This window comes from Delphinapterus leucas, chromosome 1 (genome assembly GCF_059928025.1).
Source record: "Delphinapterus leucas isolate spDelLeu-1000000601 "Yukka" chromosome 1, BTC_Dleu_Yukka2, whole genome shotgun sequence".
Taxonomy (NCBI): Eukaryota; Metazoa; Chordata; class Mammalia; order Artiodactyla; family Monodontidae; genus Delphinapterus; species Delphinapterus leucas.
The window spans coordinates 166,095,031-166,116,755 of record NC_143129.1 but is presented as its reverse complement, the minus strand read 5'-3'; the positions used below and the strand labels follow the sequence as shown (position 1 = coordinate 166,116,755).

The 21,725-nt window shown below is 39.7% G+C and overlaps 1 protein-coding gene and 1 non-coding gene across 25 annotated transcripts in view; both read right to left on the bottom strand.

The window, feature by feature from the left end:
* PUM1 (pumilio RNA binding family member 1) overlaps positions 1-21,725 on the bottom strand; it is a 129,690-nt gene that overhangs the window by 41,834 nt on the left and 66,131 nt on the right. For 11 of the 24 annotated variants that reach the window (XM_089897344.1, XM_089897349.1, XM_089897355.1 and 8 more), the window contains 5 exons: positions 19,947-20,217; positions 9,187-9,280; positions 7,701-7,817; positions 7,513-7,602; positions 330-481 (listed from right to left, as the gene is read on the bottom strand). In XM_089897344.1, coding sequence (XP_089753470.1) covers positions 330-481; positions 7,513-7,602; positions 7,701-7,817; positions 9,187-9,280; positions 19,947-20,217 — 724 coding nt within the window. The remainder of the gene's footprint in view (positions 1-329; positions 482-7,512; positions 7,603-7,700; positions 7,818-9,186; positions 9,281-19,946; positions 20,218-21,725) is intronic. The other 13 variants (XM_022575030.2, XM_022575031.2, XM_022575039.2 and 10 more) reach the window with 9 other exon arrangements.
* Positions 2,753-2,835, bottom strand: LOC115801850 (small nucleolar RNA SNORD103/SNORD85). Its single transcript, XR_004022213.1, has one exon. It is a non-coding gene; the product is annotated as a small nucleolar RNA SNORD103/SNORD85 (small nucleolar RNA).

Below are 21,725 nucleotides of genomic sequence, written 5' to 3'. Positions count from 1 at the left end.
TGATGCTTAGAAACTAACTACAGTATCAAAGAAAGAAAACTTCACTATCAGTATGAATACTCAATTTGCCACACTTAACTGGAAAATCCTCTAAGCAGTATCACATGATATGTAATACCATGATCTCAACTAGTCACAATGAACAAGGACCTGATACGTAAAAGACATTCAGTAAAGCACAGTCAAGTCTGAGCATGAACTCAGATACCACACAAGGGAACTCACCCATTCACAATTCACAATTTCTCTATCAGGGACAACACTACCTTTTAACTACATACAATAACTAATATTCGCATTTAGGTGGTATAAATTTTGTTTGCATTTACCTGCTGCTGCCCTTGCTGAGCCTGTGGGGTGGTCTGTTGATTAGCAGAATTTGTTGCTGCAGCAGCGGCAGCAGCTTGCTGCTGGAAAAGGCTGGCAGGGTAGACTCCCCAGGGAGTAACTCCATAATACTGGTGAGGGACCACAGCCGGGCCTAAAAAATAGCAAGAGAAAGGTAAGAAAAGTTTAGACTATTAACAATCATCTCAGTTTCCAAAGACAACCTGACTCAGCAGACACTACTGTAAAATATTAACTTAATGTATTGATTCATTCTAGCTACTCATGAATTCTATTTTTAAAAAACAGAAAATATTATACATGATCCCCACACCAAAGTCTTCTAAAGTCAGTAATATACTCCAGGCCTAGAGGAAGAAGCTAGTGAAGGACCAAGCATTGGAGATACTGAAAGAAAGCATAAGTGATAGAAGCTGGAAGGGTTACGTGTAAGAACAGATGGAGGAATTGGCCTTGCTCAATCAGGAAGGGAAATAAATGTAGAGTTTGTGTGCTTAAAGTGATGGAACACAGCAAAAGATTAAGTTGTACCCTGCTTTCAGTGGTAAGGATGGCACCTGAGGTGACTGACAGGGACAGGGATCTTGGTGCTTCATTAACTCCAGAAGCATGAAAATCCATCAGCTGTCTAACAAAGCCCAAACATGCCACTGAACCTCCACGGCTCAAATTCTAAGAGGCTTGGTTTTCCTATTTCTAATGTCACAAAAAGCATTCAGCACAACTACAATCAGACATTGGTATATGAAATTCAAATTTGTCAAAGCTGAAAACAAGCAGAAATAAAAAATGTAACACCTTGACTTCTTACAGACCTGAGTATTCTATACAAAACTAAGCGTTCTGGGCTTCCCTGGTGGCACAGTGGTTAAGAATCTGCCTGCCAATGCAGGGGACACAGGTTCGAGCCCTGGTCCGGGAAGATCCCACGTGCCATGGAGCAACTAAGCCTGTGTGCCACAACTATTGAGCCTGCGCTCTAGAGCCCATAAGCCACAACTACTGAGCCCAAGTGCCACAACTACTGAAGCCTGCGCGCCTAAAGCCCGTGCTCCACAACAAGAGAAGCCACGACAATGAGAAGCCCGCACACAGCAACAAAGACCCAACACAGCCATAAAATAAATAAACAAATTTATTTTAAAAAAACAACAACAACTAAGCATTCTGCTTTAGCCTAAATAATCTGTTCACCCTCTTTGGCAACAAGCTACAGCTGTAGTCTCTGCCAAACAGAACATGCAACAGAGAAGTAACAGAGCTACGCAGAAAGCAAACTGGGAGGGGCAGAACTCTAAACCACAGAATTCTCTGAAGCTGGTGGCAAGAAACACCAAGGCTTATTTGCCAACTAAGACAAGGACTCAAAGCCAGCTTCTCACATCTGCTGGAACACATCTCTAATAAGAACCTGCTTAGTTAAAGCACAGAGTTTCAAATATTTGCAACCTGATTAAATAATTACTGCACTTTTCAGTGAAGTTCCATAAAGCTGTTTCAAATATATCCATTCTGACATAGTAGCCAACCCTGTAGAAATATGTACTTCATTAAGTCAAAATCAATTTGTACATGTTTTTTGTTTCTCCATTAAGTTCTAAAACACAAATAAGTCAAATTATATCACTGTTCAATATTACTCCGACATTTCTAATTCGGTATTTTCTGTATCTGTGGTCTTAGCCAAGATCAAGAAGCTCTGCTCATAAAGGTGCCCACTGTCAAACACAGGGCAAAATGGTTCAAAATGAAGGTGCTGCTTAGAAAAACTATGCTACAAAATGAGGTATTTTTTAATAATAAACAAATGGGCTAAAAAATGTTAAACATGTAGGCATCTGAATAGTCTAAAAACGATACCTCCAAGTAGGAGAGAGTGGTGAGCCCCCAAACTCAGCTGACTATTGTTTATAAAGTGGGGTGGTCTTGGGACAGTTAAAGAAAGAATGAAGAAGAACACAATGAAGACTACCTATGTCTTAGTTTCCTCACCTGCAAAATGGGTGTAACAGATGTTAGGGTGTTGTCACATCTGTTAAAGGTTGGGGTGCAACCTGCAGTGACAGTCCCAAGGCTCCCCCGAAAGTCAACAAAAGCAAACGTCTACTGTGCAGAGAATGCTGTTACGGTAAACAACTGCACTGTCCTTTAAGTTTTCTCAACTGGCATTTCTACTACTTTCCTTGGTCATGTCTTGGTCATGTCTTTCCTTGGTCTACTACTTTCCTTGGCTCATGACACAGAGTTTAGGAAAATAGCTCAGGGTGCATCATTAATTGGGCTTGGCTCCTCAGGATGCCTGCTTCAATTCCTGTGTGATTAACACTCCACAAGAATATGCAGTTTCACAGTTTGGGCAGTTAACAGTTCTGGCTCTCTGTGAAAGCCCTTAAGTCATTTTCAGTCTGGCTCAGCTGATAAGTACAAAAGCAAGATTCTCATCACCAAACTATGATCTCAGTGAGGACAAGTGTGTCATCCCTAAGACTAGTTCTTTGTTTCAAATACCATATAGTAAGTTAGTAGAGGAAAGTTTGCAGAGGAAAGAAAGTGCAGAGAAGACAATTCAGGATAACACAGACATTGTATACTACAGTGAAGTGCATGCATAGGCTTTGAGCTAGATCTGCCTCAAACCCGAACTCTACAACATTTAAATTGTGTGACCCCTACTACCCAAAGCAATCTACAGAACTAATGTGATCCCTATAAAATTACCCATGACATTCTTCACAGAACTGGAACAAATAATCCTAAAAATTATATGGAACCACAGAAGACCCAGAATTGCCAAAGCAATCCTGAGAAAAAAGAACCAAGCAGGAGGCACAACCCAGCCAAACTTCAGACAATATTACGAAGACACAACAGTAATTGAAACAGTGTGGTACTGGCACAAAAACAGACATATGGATCAATGGACACAAGAGAGAACCTAGAAATAAACACACACACCTACAGTCAATTAATCTTCAACAAAGGAGGCAAAAATATACAGTGGAAAGAAGACAGTCTCTTCAGCAAGTGGTGTTGAGAAAGCTGGACAGCCACATGTAAATCAATGAAGTTAGAACACAGTCACACCATACTCAAAAATAAACTCAAGGGCTTCCCTGGTGGCGCAGTGGTTGGGAGTCCGCCTGCCGATGCAGGGGACGCGGGTTCGTGCTCCGGTCCGGGAGGGTCCCGGCATGCCACGGAGCAGCTGGGCCCGTGAGCCATGGCTGCTGAGCCTGCGCGTCCGGGGCCTGTGCTCCGCTACGGGAGAGGCCACGGCAGTGAGAGGCCCGCGTACCACAAAAAAAAAAAAAAAAACCACCTCAAAATGGCTTAAAGACTTAAATATAAGACATGACACCATAAAACTCCTGGAAGAGAACATAGGCAAAACATTCTCTGATATAAATCATAGCAATCTTTTCTTAGGTCAGTCTTCCAAGGCAACAGAAACAAAAATAAACAAATGGGACCTAATCAAACTTACAAGCTTTTGTGGACTTCCCTGGGAGTCCAGTGGCTAAGACTCCATGCTCCCAACGCAGGGGACCCCGGTTCCATCCCTGGTTAGGGAACTAGATTCCACATGCCACAACTAAAGACCCCGCATGCCACAACTAAGACCCAACGCAGCCAAATTATTAAATATTAACAACAACAAAAACTTACAAGCTTTTGTACAGCAAAGAAAACCATAAACTAAACAAAAAGACAACCTACAGCCTAGGAGAAAATATTTGCAAATGACGAGACTGACAAGGGCTTAATTTTCAAAATATACAAACAGCTCATGCAACTCAACAACAGCAACAAAAAACAAACCAACCAATAGAAAAATGGGCAGAAGACCTAAAGAGACATTTCTCCAAAGAAGATATACAGATGGCCAACAGGCACATGCAAAGATGCTCAACATTAATAATTATTAGAGAAGTGCAAATCAAAACAACAATGAGGCATCATTTCATACCGATCAGAATGGCCATCATTAAAAAGTCCACAAATAACAAATGCTGGAGAGGCTGTGGAGAAAAGTGAACCCTCCTACATTGTTGGTGGGAATGTAAGTTGGTGCAGGCACTCTGGAAAACAGTATGGAGGTTTCTCAAAAAACTAAAAATAGAGTTGCCATATGATCCAGCGATTCCACTCCTGGGCATATATCCAGGCAAAACTACAATTCAAAAAGATACATGCACCCCTATGTTCATAACAGCACTATTCACAATAGCCAAGACATGGAAACAACCTAAATGTCCAGCGACAGATGAATGGATAAAGAAGAAGTGGTACATATATACAATGGAATACTACTCAGCCATAAAAAAGAATGAAATAGGGCTTCCCTGGTGGCACAGTGGTTGAGAGTCCGCCTGCCGATGCAGGGGACATGGGTTTGTGCCCCGGTCAGGGAGGATCCCACATGCCACAGAGCGGCTGGGCCCGTGAGCCGTGGCTGCTGAGCCTGCGCATCCGGAGCCTGTGCTCCGCAACGGGAGAGGCCACAGCAATGAGCAGCCCGCGTACCGCAAAAAAAAAAAAAAAAAAAAAAAGAGAGAATGAAATAATGCCATATGCAGCACCATGGATGGACCTAGAGATTATCATACTAAGTGAAATAAGTCAAAAAGAGAAAGACAAATACCATATGATATCACTTATATGTGGAATCTAAAATATGACACAAATGAGCCTACCTATGAAACAGAAACATAGAAAACAGACTTGTGTGTGTGTGTGCGCGCGTGCACGCGCGTTCTGGGGGGTGCCAGTGGGGAGGGATGGATTGGCAGTTTGGAATTAGCAGATGCAAACCATTATATATAGAATGAATAAACAACGAGGTCATACTGTATGCACAGGGAACTATAGTCAATATCCTGTGATAAACCATACTAGGAAAGAATTTTAGGGACTTCCCTGGCAGTCCAGTGGTTAAGACTTCATCTTCTAATGCAAGGGGTGTGGGTTTGATCCCTGGTCAGGGAGCTAAGATCCCACATGCCTCAAGGCCAAAAAACCAAAACATAAAACAGAAGCAATATTGCAACAAATTCAGTAAAGACTTTAAAAATGGTCCACATCAAAAACACAAAACAAAAAACAAAAAACTTTAATAAAATTTTTTAAAAGACTGTATATATGTATAACTGAATCACCTTGCTGTATAGCAGAAATTAACACATTGTAAATCAACTGTACTTCAATTTAAAAATATACAAAAATTTTAAAACAAAAATTAAAAAATTTTGCACAAATAAAACAAGGTAAATATGGGATATTATAGATATATTAGTTAACTCGATGGAGGGAATCCTTTCACAATGTATACATATATTAATGTTGTGTACTCTAAATACATTACAATTTTGTCTGGCAATTATATCTCAATAAAGCTGGAGGGAAAAGTAGAGACTAAATAAATAAATTGTGTGATCTCAAGCAAGACAGCTCTCTGAGCCGCAAATTCCTAATCTGAAAAGCCATCATCCAACAATTCGTATGAATGAAAAGCACTCACTGGCAAACAGTTAATAAGGGTTCAATAAATATTAACGGTAATTAGCAAAGATTCTACTTCCCCTAAAGGCAACAGGGGCAGAGAAATTATACTACATACGTTCCCATCACAACCCATGCCAAAGTGTGAACAATTCTAAAGAAAACAATATGAAATTCTATGCTGCATTTGAGTTCATAATTACAAATCACATGCTATAAAATATGTGAAATCTTACAAATAATATTTAGTCACAATTAACATGACTTGGAGGGATGTCTCCAAAGAATATTTACTTTGGAAGACATTAAGTCTGTCCTAACGTTGAATTCAATCTACCATATATTTATGACCGCACCATGTTGACAGCTACTGTGCCACACAGAGTCAAGTAACAAAAGTGTCTGCCTTTGAAGAGTTCAGTCTCAAGGGGGAAGAAAGCCCAGTCATGTACACGTCCACAAGCAAATAAATACAAAGTGATGATTAGAGAAAGAATAGGGAAAGGTCCGCAAAGGAAGGCTTTCTAGAGGTGACAATAGCAGCTAAGAAGCTTCCCAGGCAAAGAATGGGGAAAGAGTTTACTCTAGAGGACTAAGAAGACCATAATGTCCAAAGACACAGAGGCCTAAACCAGTGTGGTATGTGTAGCAAAACTAAAATCAATTTAGTACGGCTAGAATGTACGGTATGAGCCGGTGGGAGCCAATTTGAAGGGGGAGAAAGTGGTGCACATGTAGAGACATCCATATAGTCGTGGAGAGATCCCTATACACAGTGGGTCCAAATCCTCACTAATCCTCATAATGTCATGGCAGTTCCTTAGAAACACTGATTCCAAGGAACAACCCACCGCCCACCATCACCACCACCACCCAAGTAGTTTGGAATGACCAGCCATACTGACATTAACTGCAGTATGCTATATTAGAGTGGGTAAGACAGAAATCAATGAAGGGTTTAAGTAGAAAGATAAAAGGGTAAGATTTGTGGTTGAGACAGTTTTCTTGAACAATCTAGGTGGATGAAGAAGGGGAAGGAAGGAAGAAAATTGAAAATATGTACGAGAGGGGCTTCCCTGGTGGCACAGTGGTTAAGAATCCGCCTGCCAATGCAGGGGACACGGGTTTGAGCCCTGGTCCGGGAAGATCCCACATGCCGCGGAGCAACTAAGCCCCTGCACCGCAACTACTGAGCGTGTGCTCTAGAGCCCGTGCTCCGCAACAAGAGAAGCCGCCTCAATGAGAAGCCAGTGCACCACGACAAAGAGTAGCCTCTGCTCGCCACAACTAGAGAAAGCCCGTGCACAGCAACAAAGACCCAATGCGGCCAAAAATTAATTAATTAATTAATTAAAAAGAAAGCACATAAGAGAGAACAGCTGTAAAAGTCTACGTAAAGATTAAACAGACCTGGACTAGGGTAGACTAGAGGTAGTAGGAAGACCTGAGCAAGAGGAGAAATTCCCGAAATATATATGAGCAACTGGTGCCTTAGTGGATCAAAAATATCTATACAGTAACACAACATTGTAAATGAACTATATGTCAAATAAAAATTAACTAATTAATTTACAAAGGAAGTGGCCTAAAGGCATTTGCACCACGTTAAAAAAAAAAAAAAAAACGAAAAACAAAAACTATACAGGAGGTGGCTGATTAACCTGCCTTTAAATGTGTTCACGTCTGAGGTTACAGCTAAGCAGAGATGTCTAACTGGCCGACAGGTGGTCCTGGAAATCAGGAGAGAAATCTCCACTGGAGACGTGGATTTGTGAAAGAGTATAAAGAATGCGTGCCCATCAAAATGACTTTTTTGCAGGTGAGAAAATCCCTCGTGTGGCAGAATGTCTCACCTAGTGTCGCTGCTGCAGCCAATCCAGCTGTGTAGGGGTCCGTCCCTGGGGGTGCAGCACTGATGATGTATGGGTTGGGGACAAACGCAGCGGGAGCTAAACCTGCTGAAAACATACCTGTCAGTAAAAACAAACTTGACTAAACCTGCAGCCCTACCAAACACCTACACAGTTTGGCTAATCATTCCAGGCTGTAGGTGAGGAAAAAAAGAAAAAAGAGAAGATAGGATAGGTTGAGACTAAAAAGGATTTTAAGAAGATAAAATAATCCTTGTACTAAAGATTATGGTGACATCTATCTATCGTCTATTTTTTTTAGCCTTTGCTAAAGACGTACAATTAAAACTGCTATGCAGTTTTTAATTCAGCACAATTTCTAAAGGACTATCAAAATTACATTATAACAGGCTAAAATGAAGCAATTTAAAAGACTTTGTAATGGGACAGAAGGATTTATTTCCATTTAAACAATTTTCCAGTTTTCCACAAAGAAGATGCATGCATATTTATAAAGACTACTACCTACAAGTATAAATTAAGTAAGACCCAAGCAAAGGCCTTTATGCCTAGACTTAATACTGTTGACCCTTTGACAAAGCAGGGGTTAGGGGGTGCCGACCCCTACGCGGCCAAAAATTCATGTATAACTTTAAAGTCAGCCCTCCATAGCCACATTTCTGCATCAACGATTCAACCAACCGAGGATCAAGTAGTACTGTAGAACATTTACTGAAAAAAAATCTGAATATAAGTGGACCTGCGCAGTCCAAACCCATGTTGTTCAAGGGTCACCTGTATATCTAGGTTGGAAGCAAGTCTTTTCTTCCACAGCATTCCACAATCCATGATTGGTGATCTTCTATCTATTCAATCGTGTCATTTTAACACATTAAAAAAAAAAATTTCTACTTGTATAGCACTTTGTTTCAAAGAGACCTGAAAAAAGTGGGGGAGGGGTGCAGGGAGTCTAGGCAATAAGACAAAAATATGCACATCAAAACATTAATAAGTGCAATAGGAAAAGGGCAAAGCTACTGTACTTTAAAAACCAGTGATTATATGATAATACTTTTTAAAATTTTCAATACATGCTACTTGGAAAACAGGCTTATAGGTATTACTTGCTACTTAATAAGATGTGACATTGATATATCCATAGTCTACACAAGCCCAACAAGCACAAAATTACTGTTATTTGAGTTCATCCAAACCTACCAACAGAGTTGATGCTAGTCACTACTACAGTAAATACTTTAAATACTGAAACAGCTGAGGCAGAGCAATAACTGGATACCAAGAAATCTTATCAGTTGAGGTCTAGAAAAATAAGAATGTTGCTAAAGACAACTGGACAAGAGTAAGAGGCCATTTATTGTACCTTGAGGGATTTGTCTGGACTTTGACAATCAGTCTGCTGGGTTCCACAGCAGCCGCTATCCTAAAATGGGGCCACCCCTATAAGGGAGCTTTCGGCTCAAGGACTTACCAATGTGGGGTTGATGCGCGGCTGCCAGCGCGTACTGCTGCTGCTGAGCGGCTGTCAACTGTTGGACAGCAAGTGCGTTAGGTCTTTGGAACAGCTGAGGGAAGAAAAGGACATGATGAGGTTAGAGAACCTGTCTTGTGAAATAATTTTAAAACCTCTCTGAATAAGAATTTCCATAAACCCTTGTTTAGACAGGATGCTTTAAACAAAAATGTTCTCATGTTCTACTCCATTCCCTTGGTATCTATGATGCTTCATAGTTCCGTCTTCCCTCTCTTGCTTTACCTCAGTTTGGTGTGCCTAGTTCCCATGTGCTAACTACTCACAGGTTATATGTCCCCTGAACCACAAACATACATACAAATGCCCTAAGAACTATTCCAGGTCTGAGGTTGCTGCCTGATCCAGAGCAACTTAAAAATGAAATGAGTATATTACAAATGACTTACCACGTTGCACTGAGTGCTGTTACCTCCCTTCAGTTCTTTTACAAACCCCACAAACACTTTGAATTAATTCTCACCTATTCATACTTTGGAGTATTCATTTCATCCTCTGGCTGCCTCTTCTTGGGGAAATAATATTGGATACCTTCCTCAACTAGTGGCTTATCATAATGGGTAAATTGGACAACTGTGCAATTTGGGGGGGCTCCCGAGTTTCCTAGAATACCAATTCTTTTATACATAAGAAAAAAAAAACAACAGAAGTATAGCTGCTACTAACGAAACTTGGATTATGAGCTCAGACCTAGCACACTGTTAAGTTCCCAAGGAAAGGAGTTCAAAGGTCTTGACAAGAATATCCCAAGATTCTCTCTTATTACAAAGTCAATCACTCATTCTTTCATTCATTCTACAAATATTTATGAAACAACACCTGCTAGGTACTGTGCAAGGAACTAGGAACACAGCACTGAATAAAATGTTCATACATTTTAATATGAATAGTTTTGGTACAAAGAAAGGGGATTCCTGATTTTGGACTGCCCTGATGTGCCTCCTTCCAAGGGGTTATACTAAAGACTTCTTTATTTTCTGAAATCAGACTAGGAGAATTTACTGATGGGACCTCCCTACAGAGGACCTTCAACCTACCTGCTCTTTCTACAGGACTTTTCAATGTTTCAGCTAACTTCACTGGGTGATATATAACAGACACCATGGATCTTGAATTACAGATGTCTTCATAAAAAGACCTGATTGTTTCAGACATTAGGAGATAATGTCATTCTGACAACTCAGCTTAATTATCATCACAACTGAACTTCTGACTTCTTATTTATTTATCAGGCTGTGCCAGGTCTTAGTTGCAGCATGTGGGATCTAGTTCCCTGACCAGGGATTGAATCCGGGCCCCCTGCGTTGGGAGCACAGAGTCTTACCTACTGGACCACCAGGGAAGTCCCCAACTGAACTTTTTTTTTTTTTGGTACATGGGCCTCTCACTGTTGTGGCCTCTCCCGTTGTGGAGCACAGGCTTCGGACGCGCAGGCTCAGCGGCCATGGCTCACGGGCCCAGCCGCTCCGCGGCATGTGGGATCTTCCCGGACCGGGGCACGAACCCGTGTCCCCTGCATCGCAGGCTGACTCTCAACCACTGCGCCACCAGGGAAGCCCCCCAACTGAACTTTTAATGTTATCTTAGGTGGTGGACTTTATTCTATGATCTGGTTACTTCTGTGCCTCAAATATGTGAGTATTAAAAAAAATTGTTTTTAAAAGGTGAATATTCTGAACATACTGGCCAATTGTATTTGTTACCTCTCTTTCTATATATTCATCTTTCTAAAAACCAGAGTAGGGGCTTCACTGGTGGCGCAGTGGTTGAGAGTCCGCCTGCCGATGCGGGGGACACGGGTTCGTGCCCCGGTCCGGGAAGATCCCACATGCCGCGGAGCGGCTGGGCCCGTGAGCCATGGCCGCTGAGCCTGCGCGTCCGGAGCCTGTGCTCCACAACGGGAGAGGCCACAACAGTGAGAGGCCTGCGTACCGCAAAAAAAAAAAAAAAACAGAGTAAAATAAGCCTCTGCTTTCACAGTATGAATGACAAAAGTAAACACGTACTACAGATTTCAAAAATACTTTAGAGTTTTTTATTTTCAAAGGTTAAAGAAAAGAAAAACTTCATTATGATGCTGGTAAAAAGATAGTGCTACTTTACAAGCATTGATTAAATATCAAGTATTCAAAAGAAATATAGAGGGCTTCCCTGGTGGCGCAGTGGTTGAGAGTCCGCCTGCCGATGCAGGGGACACGGGTTCGAGCCATGGCCGCTGAGCCTGCGCGTCCGGAGCCTGTGCTCCACAACGGGAGAGGCCACAACAGTGAGAAGCCCGCGTACCGCAAAAAAAAAAAAAAGAAATATAGGAATCTATTGACAAACATATCAAAACAACTGTTCACTCCAGGAAGGGAGCCGACCAGTACTATTTGGTAACTACACCCTGTGATCATTGCCAGGCTGGTTTCTGTTTCACCTCAAAGACAGTGCCTCTGGAGTGCTCCTACCAACAGCTCCTCCCCCACCCCCCGCAAGACAGGCAGCCAGGAGGCAGGAAACAAGTAAAATAGTGGAAAGCTGTTTAAAAATTTTTTCCAAGGTTGTGAAAATACCTCACAGTTCCACTAAACATCTACTGTCGCTTCAATGGATCTCTGGAATTTTCCTAGCCTAAAACCTTTTGAAATATTTAACATCTCAGACACCGCTCATGCTAGCCTCTTCCCTCTACCCTTCTTGGGCCTGCTGCAAATAAAATAACTCATTTCATTCAACAAACATTTTTTTGAGCACTTATTATTAGCTAGGCGCTGCAACATGAAGTTAGGGAAATAAGGATACTAGTGTGTTCAGAATACAACTCTTGAGGTTATCTTGACTTATTAACTGAAAACAGTACTCCAATACCATTCCATTATGACTTATCCTCACTTCACATGCTTTTAACAGTTCATGTAACACTACACGTATGTACTGTATCTGTAAATATACATATAAATACACAGTGTGTGAATAAAATAACCATCCCGCATTACATCAGTCTGTGGTCCTCACTACCATGTTACCACCGAGAGTAGGGACTATTACTTTTAACTAAAAACATATAGGCCCTATAAAAACACCCATATATCCTGCGTTTGAGAGCTGGTTAATATCTCAGTGATTATGGCAAAAAGAGAAGGAATTATTTTGAGTGCATTTTGCAATAAACAATTAACATAAGTAAATTATGCATTGACAACAGGCAGATTTGATTATAGTATAGATTACAGCAATTCTAGCACATTTTCTTTATGTAAATGGTCCAATATTAACTGGAAATACAGGTTATTCAAAACAAAATTGGGTAACTGGCAAGTGATGGATTCTAAAGGATCCTGAAAAACTCATACAAGTGCCATCTGCTGGGCAAAGTGCTGAACTCTGTCAACATTTTCACGATTTTCACAGAGTAAGCCAATAATAACTGAGAAACACAATACTGTGAAACTTGGGGAAAATGCTTATTTTAAGGTTAGTATAATGATAAGTGTGCCACAATTTATTGCCATTTACTTAGGGAGAATTCATAAGCTATTCAAGAAACTGAATGCAGGGGAAAATATGTCAACTATTTCAAGCTTATCAAGGTTCCTAATAAGAAATCCTGAAGGCATAATTTGGGAACCACACAAGCAAGCTTGTTTAACTCCCTTCTCTGACACTATATGAACTAACAAAAGATACCCTGCATGGTTTATATTCCAGAAGTGATTCCAGGCAGTCAAAAACACCCAACATAGTGACTGGCATACAGCTCGCACCTGATAAGAGACAGCTATTACTACTATTGTTACCAATAACAATTGCTGGCATAAAAATATTGTTGTTAAGTTTTCAGAATCTGGAAGAGTAATATCTAAATATGGAGTTAGCCAATGTCAAAGACTATCCTTTCTCCCCCCAAAATAAAATGTACTGCCAGGCCTGGCTTCTTACCAGTTTAAGGCAATATACATAGTGGAGAGAGGACAACAGCACAGAGTCTGGGGCCAGAAAGCCTGCATTCATGTCTCAGCTCCACCACTGACTGTGTGTGTGAGACACTGGGCAGGAAAACCTCTGTGCTTTACTCTCCTCCTCTCTCTAACAGGGACAATAAAGATTTGTCTAACTCATAAGGTTGTTCTAAGTATTAAAATCAATACACATAAAGCACTTGAAAGTCCTTTATATGTGATATTCTTTCTGATGAATGAGAAAGCCCTTCTGAAGGCCACCTCTTACAGCTCATCACCCAGTATGGCAGCCCAGGATGGGGACAAGGAAAGCAGAAGGCAAGACTCTTCTGAGTCAGTGTTAAAGTCAAAACCTCACTGAATTCATGAGCACCAGCTGCCGTCAGGTCACAAAAAGGGAAGAAAGAAAAACCTTTTTAGTTTTTGTTGTCGATGAGTATTTTTAAAAACATACTCCTTGCAGAAAAAACTAAGAATGCAGTTGAATACTCCATGCATCAAAAGGCTTTACGTTTCTAGTACTAGGTCCAAAGGAAACAGCTAGGAGCTAGAAACCAAAACAAAGATGTTTGCATAGCTGGTAGTATATGATCTTCAGTTAAGTCTGTAAGCTTCATGATGTCTTAATTTTCTTATCTATAAAAATAAATAAATAAATTCTGCCCAAGTAAATTGTAAAAAAAAATATAAATCTATAAAAATATAATAGCTGCCCTACCTCATGGGGCTATTGTCAGAATTCACAGAGAAAAGCCCTTCAAACACTATGAGTATTACATCAATAGTGGGGCTATAAATTTTTAAGAAAAAATTACATCCTGGAGCTAGTCCTCAGTATATGAAATTTGTGGAAGTTTGCTACTGTCTGAAGCTTCTAGATCAAAGTTCATTTTTGACCAGGTTATTTGAACAGCTGCAATAATCAACTAATAATTATAATGATTTTTGGTTTAACAGGTACATACAAACTATGCTGTCAATTTTTTAAAAAACAAAAAATTCATATTTTTTTAGCAGAAGAAGAATTGGATTCCAAAATAAATGATTTATAAACAAGGTGAGGAAAAATATATCCTTCCATCAAATAAGTTAGTCTTTTGAGAAAAATCATATTCTAAAATTTCAGCAAAGTCAAGTAACAATAAAGGTAAGTTTCAACTGACCTAATTGCTAGCTAAAGTCAGCATTTTAACAGTGACTGTACGCGTGACACTGACAGAATAATCTTCCTCTTATTTATAAACTGAAAAGAAAGCCAAGAATGTTAAACACCTATATTAAAACTATGCACACACTTGGTCTCATAAGAATGACATTTAAATCACTACCACACTTTAAAAAGCAAATGCATGCCAATTTCCTCTCCCATCTGACTAGGGCTTTCAGAGTACTGTCTCTTTGTTTAAAATTCATGCTTAACAGGTTACAGCTTTAGTACTTCAGTACACAATTTTGTAAAACACGCCACATCATTGGGTTATTTTTATATTAACTGGACCCTAAATAAAGAATATCAACAATTAACCAGATTAATGCACCTGATTACCAATCTTGGCTTTGGTTTCTGTTACATATGACTGTAATATAATGAAACCTAGTAATATTTTTCTAAAGTATATTTAGGTAAATATAGATAATTGCATAGCTATTTATTAAAATAAAGAATATTGCTCAAGCATCAAAACACAAAATGGTATGAACACAGTATATGTGAGCTGTTCACTTTGTTTTCCAGGATTAAAGAGAAGACAATGAGGGGAAAATGAGGAAAGAGATATCAACGAGCATTTCAAACTACCCTAAATTAAGGGTTCCTAACCCCAGAACTTTGTACCTGGGGCAGATAAAGTTATCTTTATTGTCATGAAATTTAGCATGTCCTTCAATTATTATTGTAGGCAACAAATCACATTAAATTTAGCCACAAATCTGTGATTTAATCACCAAGAGAAATCATATATACTTTCATGTTACTTTATGATTGCTAGACATCTCAAAATCTTGCTTATGCTCATTATAACGGCTAGTACAACTATCTCTATCTCATGCATCATATGATAAAGAAGCAAATTTGTTCAATTTGTTGCCAAATTTGCTGTCAAACAAATTTGTTGTCAAATATTGTTATAGCTATTTTTATATAATTGGCTTTCTCTGTAATCCTACTTACACTATACATTTTAAAACAGTATTCTAAGAATTCAGTCTGAGATCTTACCTAACTGCTAAGGGGTTCATGGCACCAAAAAAGGAATCCCTGCTCTAAATACATCTCAGGTTAAGTTTATGGTTAACAGTGGCTAGACAAGTAATTTAACTATCCAAAACCAAAGTATCCCTAAGTACAGTTAGATTGTAATAAATTAAATGAGAATTACCTTTTCTGTATTTTCAGGCTGCTTTATATTATGTGTCTAAATATAAGCTGATATTGTCTTATGAAACCAACTTATTACACCAAATGAAATAAAATGAAATGAAACAGGACACAAGAAGGAATTATTTATTTTGTCAATTTTCAAACATAAAAGCACAAAGCTACCCTACCAATTATAGCAAATAACTCAAAACTTAAAAAAAAAAAAAAATCCTCTGATGCCCGTTTAAGAAAAGCCATGATTTTTACATGAAAATGTAAAAATATGTGCCACATTAGATCTTTGGTTCAATCCTCACAATCATTAATATTGTCTGTACTCAGTTGTGGCTCTCAAGGCCTCTGTGACCTGGACTCAATAACCAAATGCATCTATCTCCTTTTTACCTTCTACGTGTATCTTCTACTCTTGTCAACCAATGACCACACCACTGTCATTTCCATCTCCATACCTCTGTTCTCTTAACTGCAGCAATATACATACATTCCACGTGTCATTCAAGTTAGGTCTATGCAAACTTGATCCTCATTGAGCCCTCCCCTGCTCTGACAGGATTCTCGACCAAGCAATTTAGCATTTAGTTCCTCAACCATTCCATAATTGTTTCATGCATGATAGTCACCCTATGAACACTAGCTCTGTTCTCTATGGACAAAACCTAAAGTTCCTGGGAGGACACAACAGTCAACAGTTAACTGACTAATATGGGCAAAAGAATGCTACTAAGCTAACACTCAGCACAGAAAAACTAAACCATGATAATTAAGTCATTACTTCTTAAAAATGTCTTGTTAATGACCATAAGGCAGCACAGCAAAGTCGGTAAGACTCACAACACTATCTATGCAACCCCACAAGTCACTTTTCTTCAACCTCAACTACCAGCTAGGGTGACTGTTTGTTTCTACATTATCTATTGAACACATATATGTTCATTTCTAATTTTAAGCCTTTAGTTTACTATTTCCTCCACTGGAATTTTCATTCTTCTGCTGGTATAAACGTCTTGCAAGGCACAGCTCAAGATCCACCTCTTCCGTAAGTCCTTCCTTCCCCAGGTTAAGAGTATGCTCTCCCTAGGACATGGGCATAAATGGTCTCATCACTTGTCATGCAGTATTTCCTTGTACTATTTAAATGACCAAATGAGCCATAATAACTAAACTGAGAGCCATGGGGTTGGGGGAGCCCGTTCCATTCATGAAAGATATGCTTGGCTACAGGTGACAACAAAAAATGCGAACAGAAGGTTATAACCTGCAGTCCACAGATCTGTGATCTCCCTGAAGTTATCCACAAAATAGAGTGTCAAAAGAATTATGTTTTTCTGATGAGAGGACTATGGCTTTTGATCAGATGGCAAGAGGGCTCTGACAGTAAAAAGGTTAAATACTGATTCAGGAGGTAAATTTACTGGATATGATACAGGTCCAGTTATTTGTCTATGAGGTACACCTACTGGGCTAGACCTAAACAACTCACATATTAGAATAGATGCAAGGCCTCAAAGAGTAGCCTCCAGACCTCTTAGAAGGCTAGTTTCCAATTTTAGTTTTGGGAAGTATATTAAATACAGGGGATGTTCTGAGATAATATAATAGGGGTATGGAAAAGGTTCCCTGGAAATTTGTTCCACTAAAGCAAAGCAGAGGACACAGAGGAATCAAGACCCCACCTTACCCTCTAAGGAGATTACAATCTAGCAGAGGACATGTAATCATAACACAAAGCAGAACACGATGACTCCTTTTCTTAAGGGAAGCACAAAGCACTACAGGGTTCAAAGGAGACAGACATGACAACTTTTTGATGTGGAAATCAAGAAAGGTAACAGCACTGGACCTTGAAGAATCAGAACCATTTTAATTAGTAGAAAGGGGAATAAAACGTTAACGAAAAGCAAAAGGGTAAAAAAGATTAGAAGGATAAAGTGTAGGAACAAACACCAATTTACAGTAGAGCAAGGATCCTTCCTTCTTAATTACTACTGGCTTTTATGCTGGAGCCTTTGGGAAGTTAAGGGTCTTGAAGAGTCTTGGGCCAACGGTTCCCAGGCATGCTATTAGGCTGCCAAGTACAAGAATGTGTACAGCCATCTACTCAGAATAGCAAGAATTATGAGCCCATGGGACAAAGTAACAATGATCACATCCTATGATGATGGTGTACCTGTGTAACACTGTCCCTATACTGCAGCAACCAAGACATGCACGGGAAGTCAGAACCCAAAAATAGTTTAACTTGCAAAATAATGACGTTAACGTCCAAAAACTGCTGAAATGGGATACATGGTAAAGGCACCCAAGGTTTTATAAATCTGAGTGGGTGGTGTCTTTGATTTAATTGTGTTAACTATTTGTGGGTACGCAAAAGTACATTTCTGTTCAAGTCCTAATGATTATCCAGGCTCCTCAAAAATTGATAGAATTATTTTGAAACCCAAGATCAATAAATCAAAAGAGAATCCCAGCTCTGATTACGAGGTAAAGAACAATTATATGAAAGAGAATCAGATTTTCATTCATAAGAGGTTGGAGACAAACACTTTTTTTTGTTTTGTTTTGTTTTTTTGCGGTACGCGGGCCTCTCACTGTTGTGGCCTCTCCCGTTGCAGAGTACAGGCTCCGGATGTGCAGGCTCAGCGGCCATGGCTCACGGGCCCAGCCACTCTGCGGAACGTGGGATCTTCCCGGACCGGGGCACAAACCCGTGACCCCAGCATCGGCAGGCAGACTCTCAACCACTGCGCCACCAGGGAAGCCCAAACACTTCTTAAATAAACACTTCTTCAGTAACAAGCAAAGAGTTAGATTGGGTTAGACTGGGAATGGAAGCTAAGAACCAAAGCCGACTAGAGTTCTAAGGGTTGCTAGGGGAAGTTCAGACCAATGAGACAGAGTAAAAGAAAGAATTCAGATAAAACTTCTTGAGATAACTAGGTTAAAGGAACCTGATTAGAATCAGCCTGCACTTAACATACCTCAATTTACATAGAGAAATTACCACATTAATGTTCTAAGCTGAACAAGTTGAATTCTACAGTAACAGTGTGTCCCTATGTTTGCTGATGTGACACAAAATATCTTTAAGTCTATTATCTCCTCAGCATCTGAAGTAATTTCTGGCTTCACTCAAAAGTGCTGTTTTGAGGATTCATTGTGAGAAAACATTAAAAAGAAGACAAAAAGCACAGGAAGTCAAATTCCTATGGAAAGGTGAGCATAACTACTGGGAACTATGGGGAGAGTAGTGTACACTTTTAGTTCACTTTCTCTCTGGAAAAAGAGTTGGTTAATTAAACCTAATATATCCATCTGATATGAGCACAGATTATGCACATCACATCATCCCTTAAAGGGGTTTGTTTTTGTAACCACTTCACATGGTTAACTTTATTATCCAATCATCTATCAATCAAAATTCATTTAAAATCAGCCATTTGTGACAACTAAAGGGACAGTATGGTACAACTGATCTACAAAGACCATAAGCCAATTTTCACCATAGAAAAAAATTATAGATATGTAATTTCTAAACTTCAAAATGAGATTTTAACCTTTCAAACCTAGAAGTTTATATTTATATTCCAAAATTAAGGAGTATCAGAAATTCATGGCCCATCAAACTACTTGTAGCCACAAAGGAGAACCTGTGGTACTTAACATGATCAGGAGGCTACCTACCCCCATTTTATAATTCAGACAGCTAATTTTCCTTTAAAAAAAACTAAACAGAAGAATCAGTAAACCCTAGAGTTAGTCATGCCATGCCTTCAAAACCAGAAGGCACACATACAATATATTCCAAAGACTTATGAATAATAAAAGAAAAGCCAGGTCATTTCACTGCAGATTTTATGTGGCATGATTTGTGTTTTTCCCCTAATTACATTCTAACTCTTTTGAAAGGTACCAGGTATGTCTGTTACCTGCAGTAACTCACTTAATTAAAAGACAGGACTAATAAGACATCTGGCACTGGACTCCTGACAGTGGCAGACAACAGAGTTTACTATTTTAAAAACAAATACCAACAGCAGTACAATCACATTAATCTTCAGTGAATTACTTTAACATTCAAGAGGATTGTGTTACAAGAGGTGACACCACCACATCCCCTCCCCAGGCCCTGAAGAAAGAGAGGAGCCAAAGGAAGTACACAGAGCAGGGTGGTCTCTTGCCAATAAACCTCAACATGGGAATAAGCTTCTGGAGGGGAAGATGCAGAGGCTTCGTAATCCACATCACTGTTGGGTTAATAAGGACTGGCTATCGAAGGCCTAAAATAATGCCACCCTCCTCCCATTACCCGATTCTCAGTTACTTGAATAACGTGCTGGCTGCAGGGAGAGCAGAGAGAGTGACAGAGACACACACAGTACCTGTTGTTGAGAATTGTAGTCAAAAAGTCCCACAGTTGCTGCTGCTGAGTCCACAGGTACCTGCGTGCCTGAATAATCAAACTGAAGAGGCTCCATGCCCACATGTTCCATGGGGTCCAAGGGGACACTCTGGGACTCCATGTTGGAGAAATCCTCCACAGGCTTGGCACCATTGGTGCTGGTCAGCTGGGCTAAACCCTCAGAACCATTCTGGTTTGGACCCAGAAGATCCACTTCATTAGCAGAGTTCTGGCAATTACCAGGGGTACGGCTAAACAGAGAAAGTAAAGGGCATTAAACCTTATTTTGAGTGGGGAGGGACACTACAGCAACCTAAGTTTAAGGACAACGTGCTTGACACAGCTCATTACCAATAGTATTTAAAACTATTTCTACAAAATGACTGGAGACCCTTCTGGTGCTTATATGTTCTATCCTATAAAATGACTCGTCTATTGCTTGCCTCTCCACCACAACCCACCCCTTAAATTTACATTAACTGCTATTAATTTACAATCCCTTTAACCAAGGGGCCCAGATTTGAGGAACACTGGATGAACTGGGGAAAAAAAACACTGCCTGTGGCATCCATGAAAACAGAGATCCCAAAATACAGGTAGTAAAATATGCCCCCCAAAAGCAACATCTACTCTTTAAACAGAGTCAATGGACAAAGTAGTTTCTAAGGGGAAATTCCACATCTGAGAATAATTCTATTTCAAAAAAATATTTTTTTAATAGGTGAAAATTTTGTGTGTGTGTGTATTTCCTGGGTACCACTGGCCACTGATAAAACTGTCTCCCCTTTTCCCCTTCTAAGAAACCAGAAGCAGACCATTACAAAATAGTACAAAATAAATTCATATCTAGGATAAGCCCCTGCTAAGGAGACAACTCTAAGAATTAAAAGTAATATGAGGATGTAATTTATCATCCAAACCAGGACACTCCTAAGAGCAAAAAAAAGGGCAGTGTTAAGAAATATCCTGGGACACAGGTATAAACAAATACTGTCCTGGGTAATTCAAGACACGTGATCACCCTATGTAAAAAGATTACAGGACTATATTATTCCAATTCAGACTAATATAGAATAATATTATATTCTAGTCAGGGAGTGTAGCCTGTGACTACATTCTAAGCCTAAAAGAAATCTTATCGCTGGTACAAGTGAAAGCTCTTGTCCTGTTCCTTGACAGACACACAAACCCTACCACTACCACCTGTCCCGGAGTCAAATACCATAAAACAATGCCACAGGCTGCTTGAGATTCAGGATGGAGAGGCTACCCAAACTCATCTGAAAGACCTTAGATAAATGTTTATTTCTCTGTGTCTCAAATTTCTTCCAAAGACTGTAATTCTTTACACTCACAAGATACAAGTTAGGTTAGGAAGACTAAACAACTGAACGCTGTTCTACAACGACCCGAAATATATTTTAATTTGACTCTGTAGATTATTAGGATAAGGGGTGGGTGGGCTGGTGGGTGTGGGTGTAGGTACACACACATTAGTTTTAGACTACACTTACGTTACTAAAAATTAAATTCTCTTAACTATACATGAGTGACTAAGGATTTTTAAACTTTAAAAAATCATATACCATCACTAAAGGTTAGCTACATAAATGAAGAATAAACACAGTATCGTTTTATTACTGTGCATATTAAAATTATAGGGTAAAACCTGCAAATCAATTACAACCAGAGATGGAATGAGAGGCCTCCATGGAAGGGATATGATTAAGAACAAGTCACTTGAGCTGCATCTCTGGTT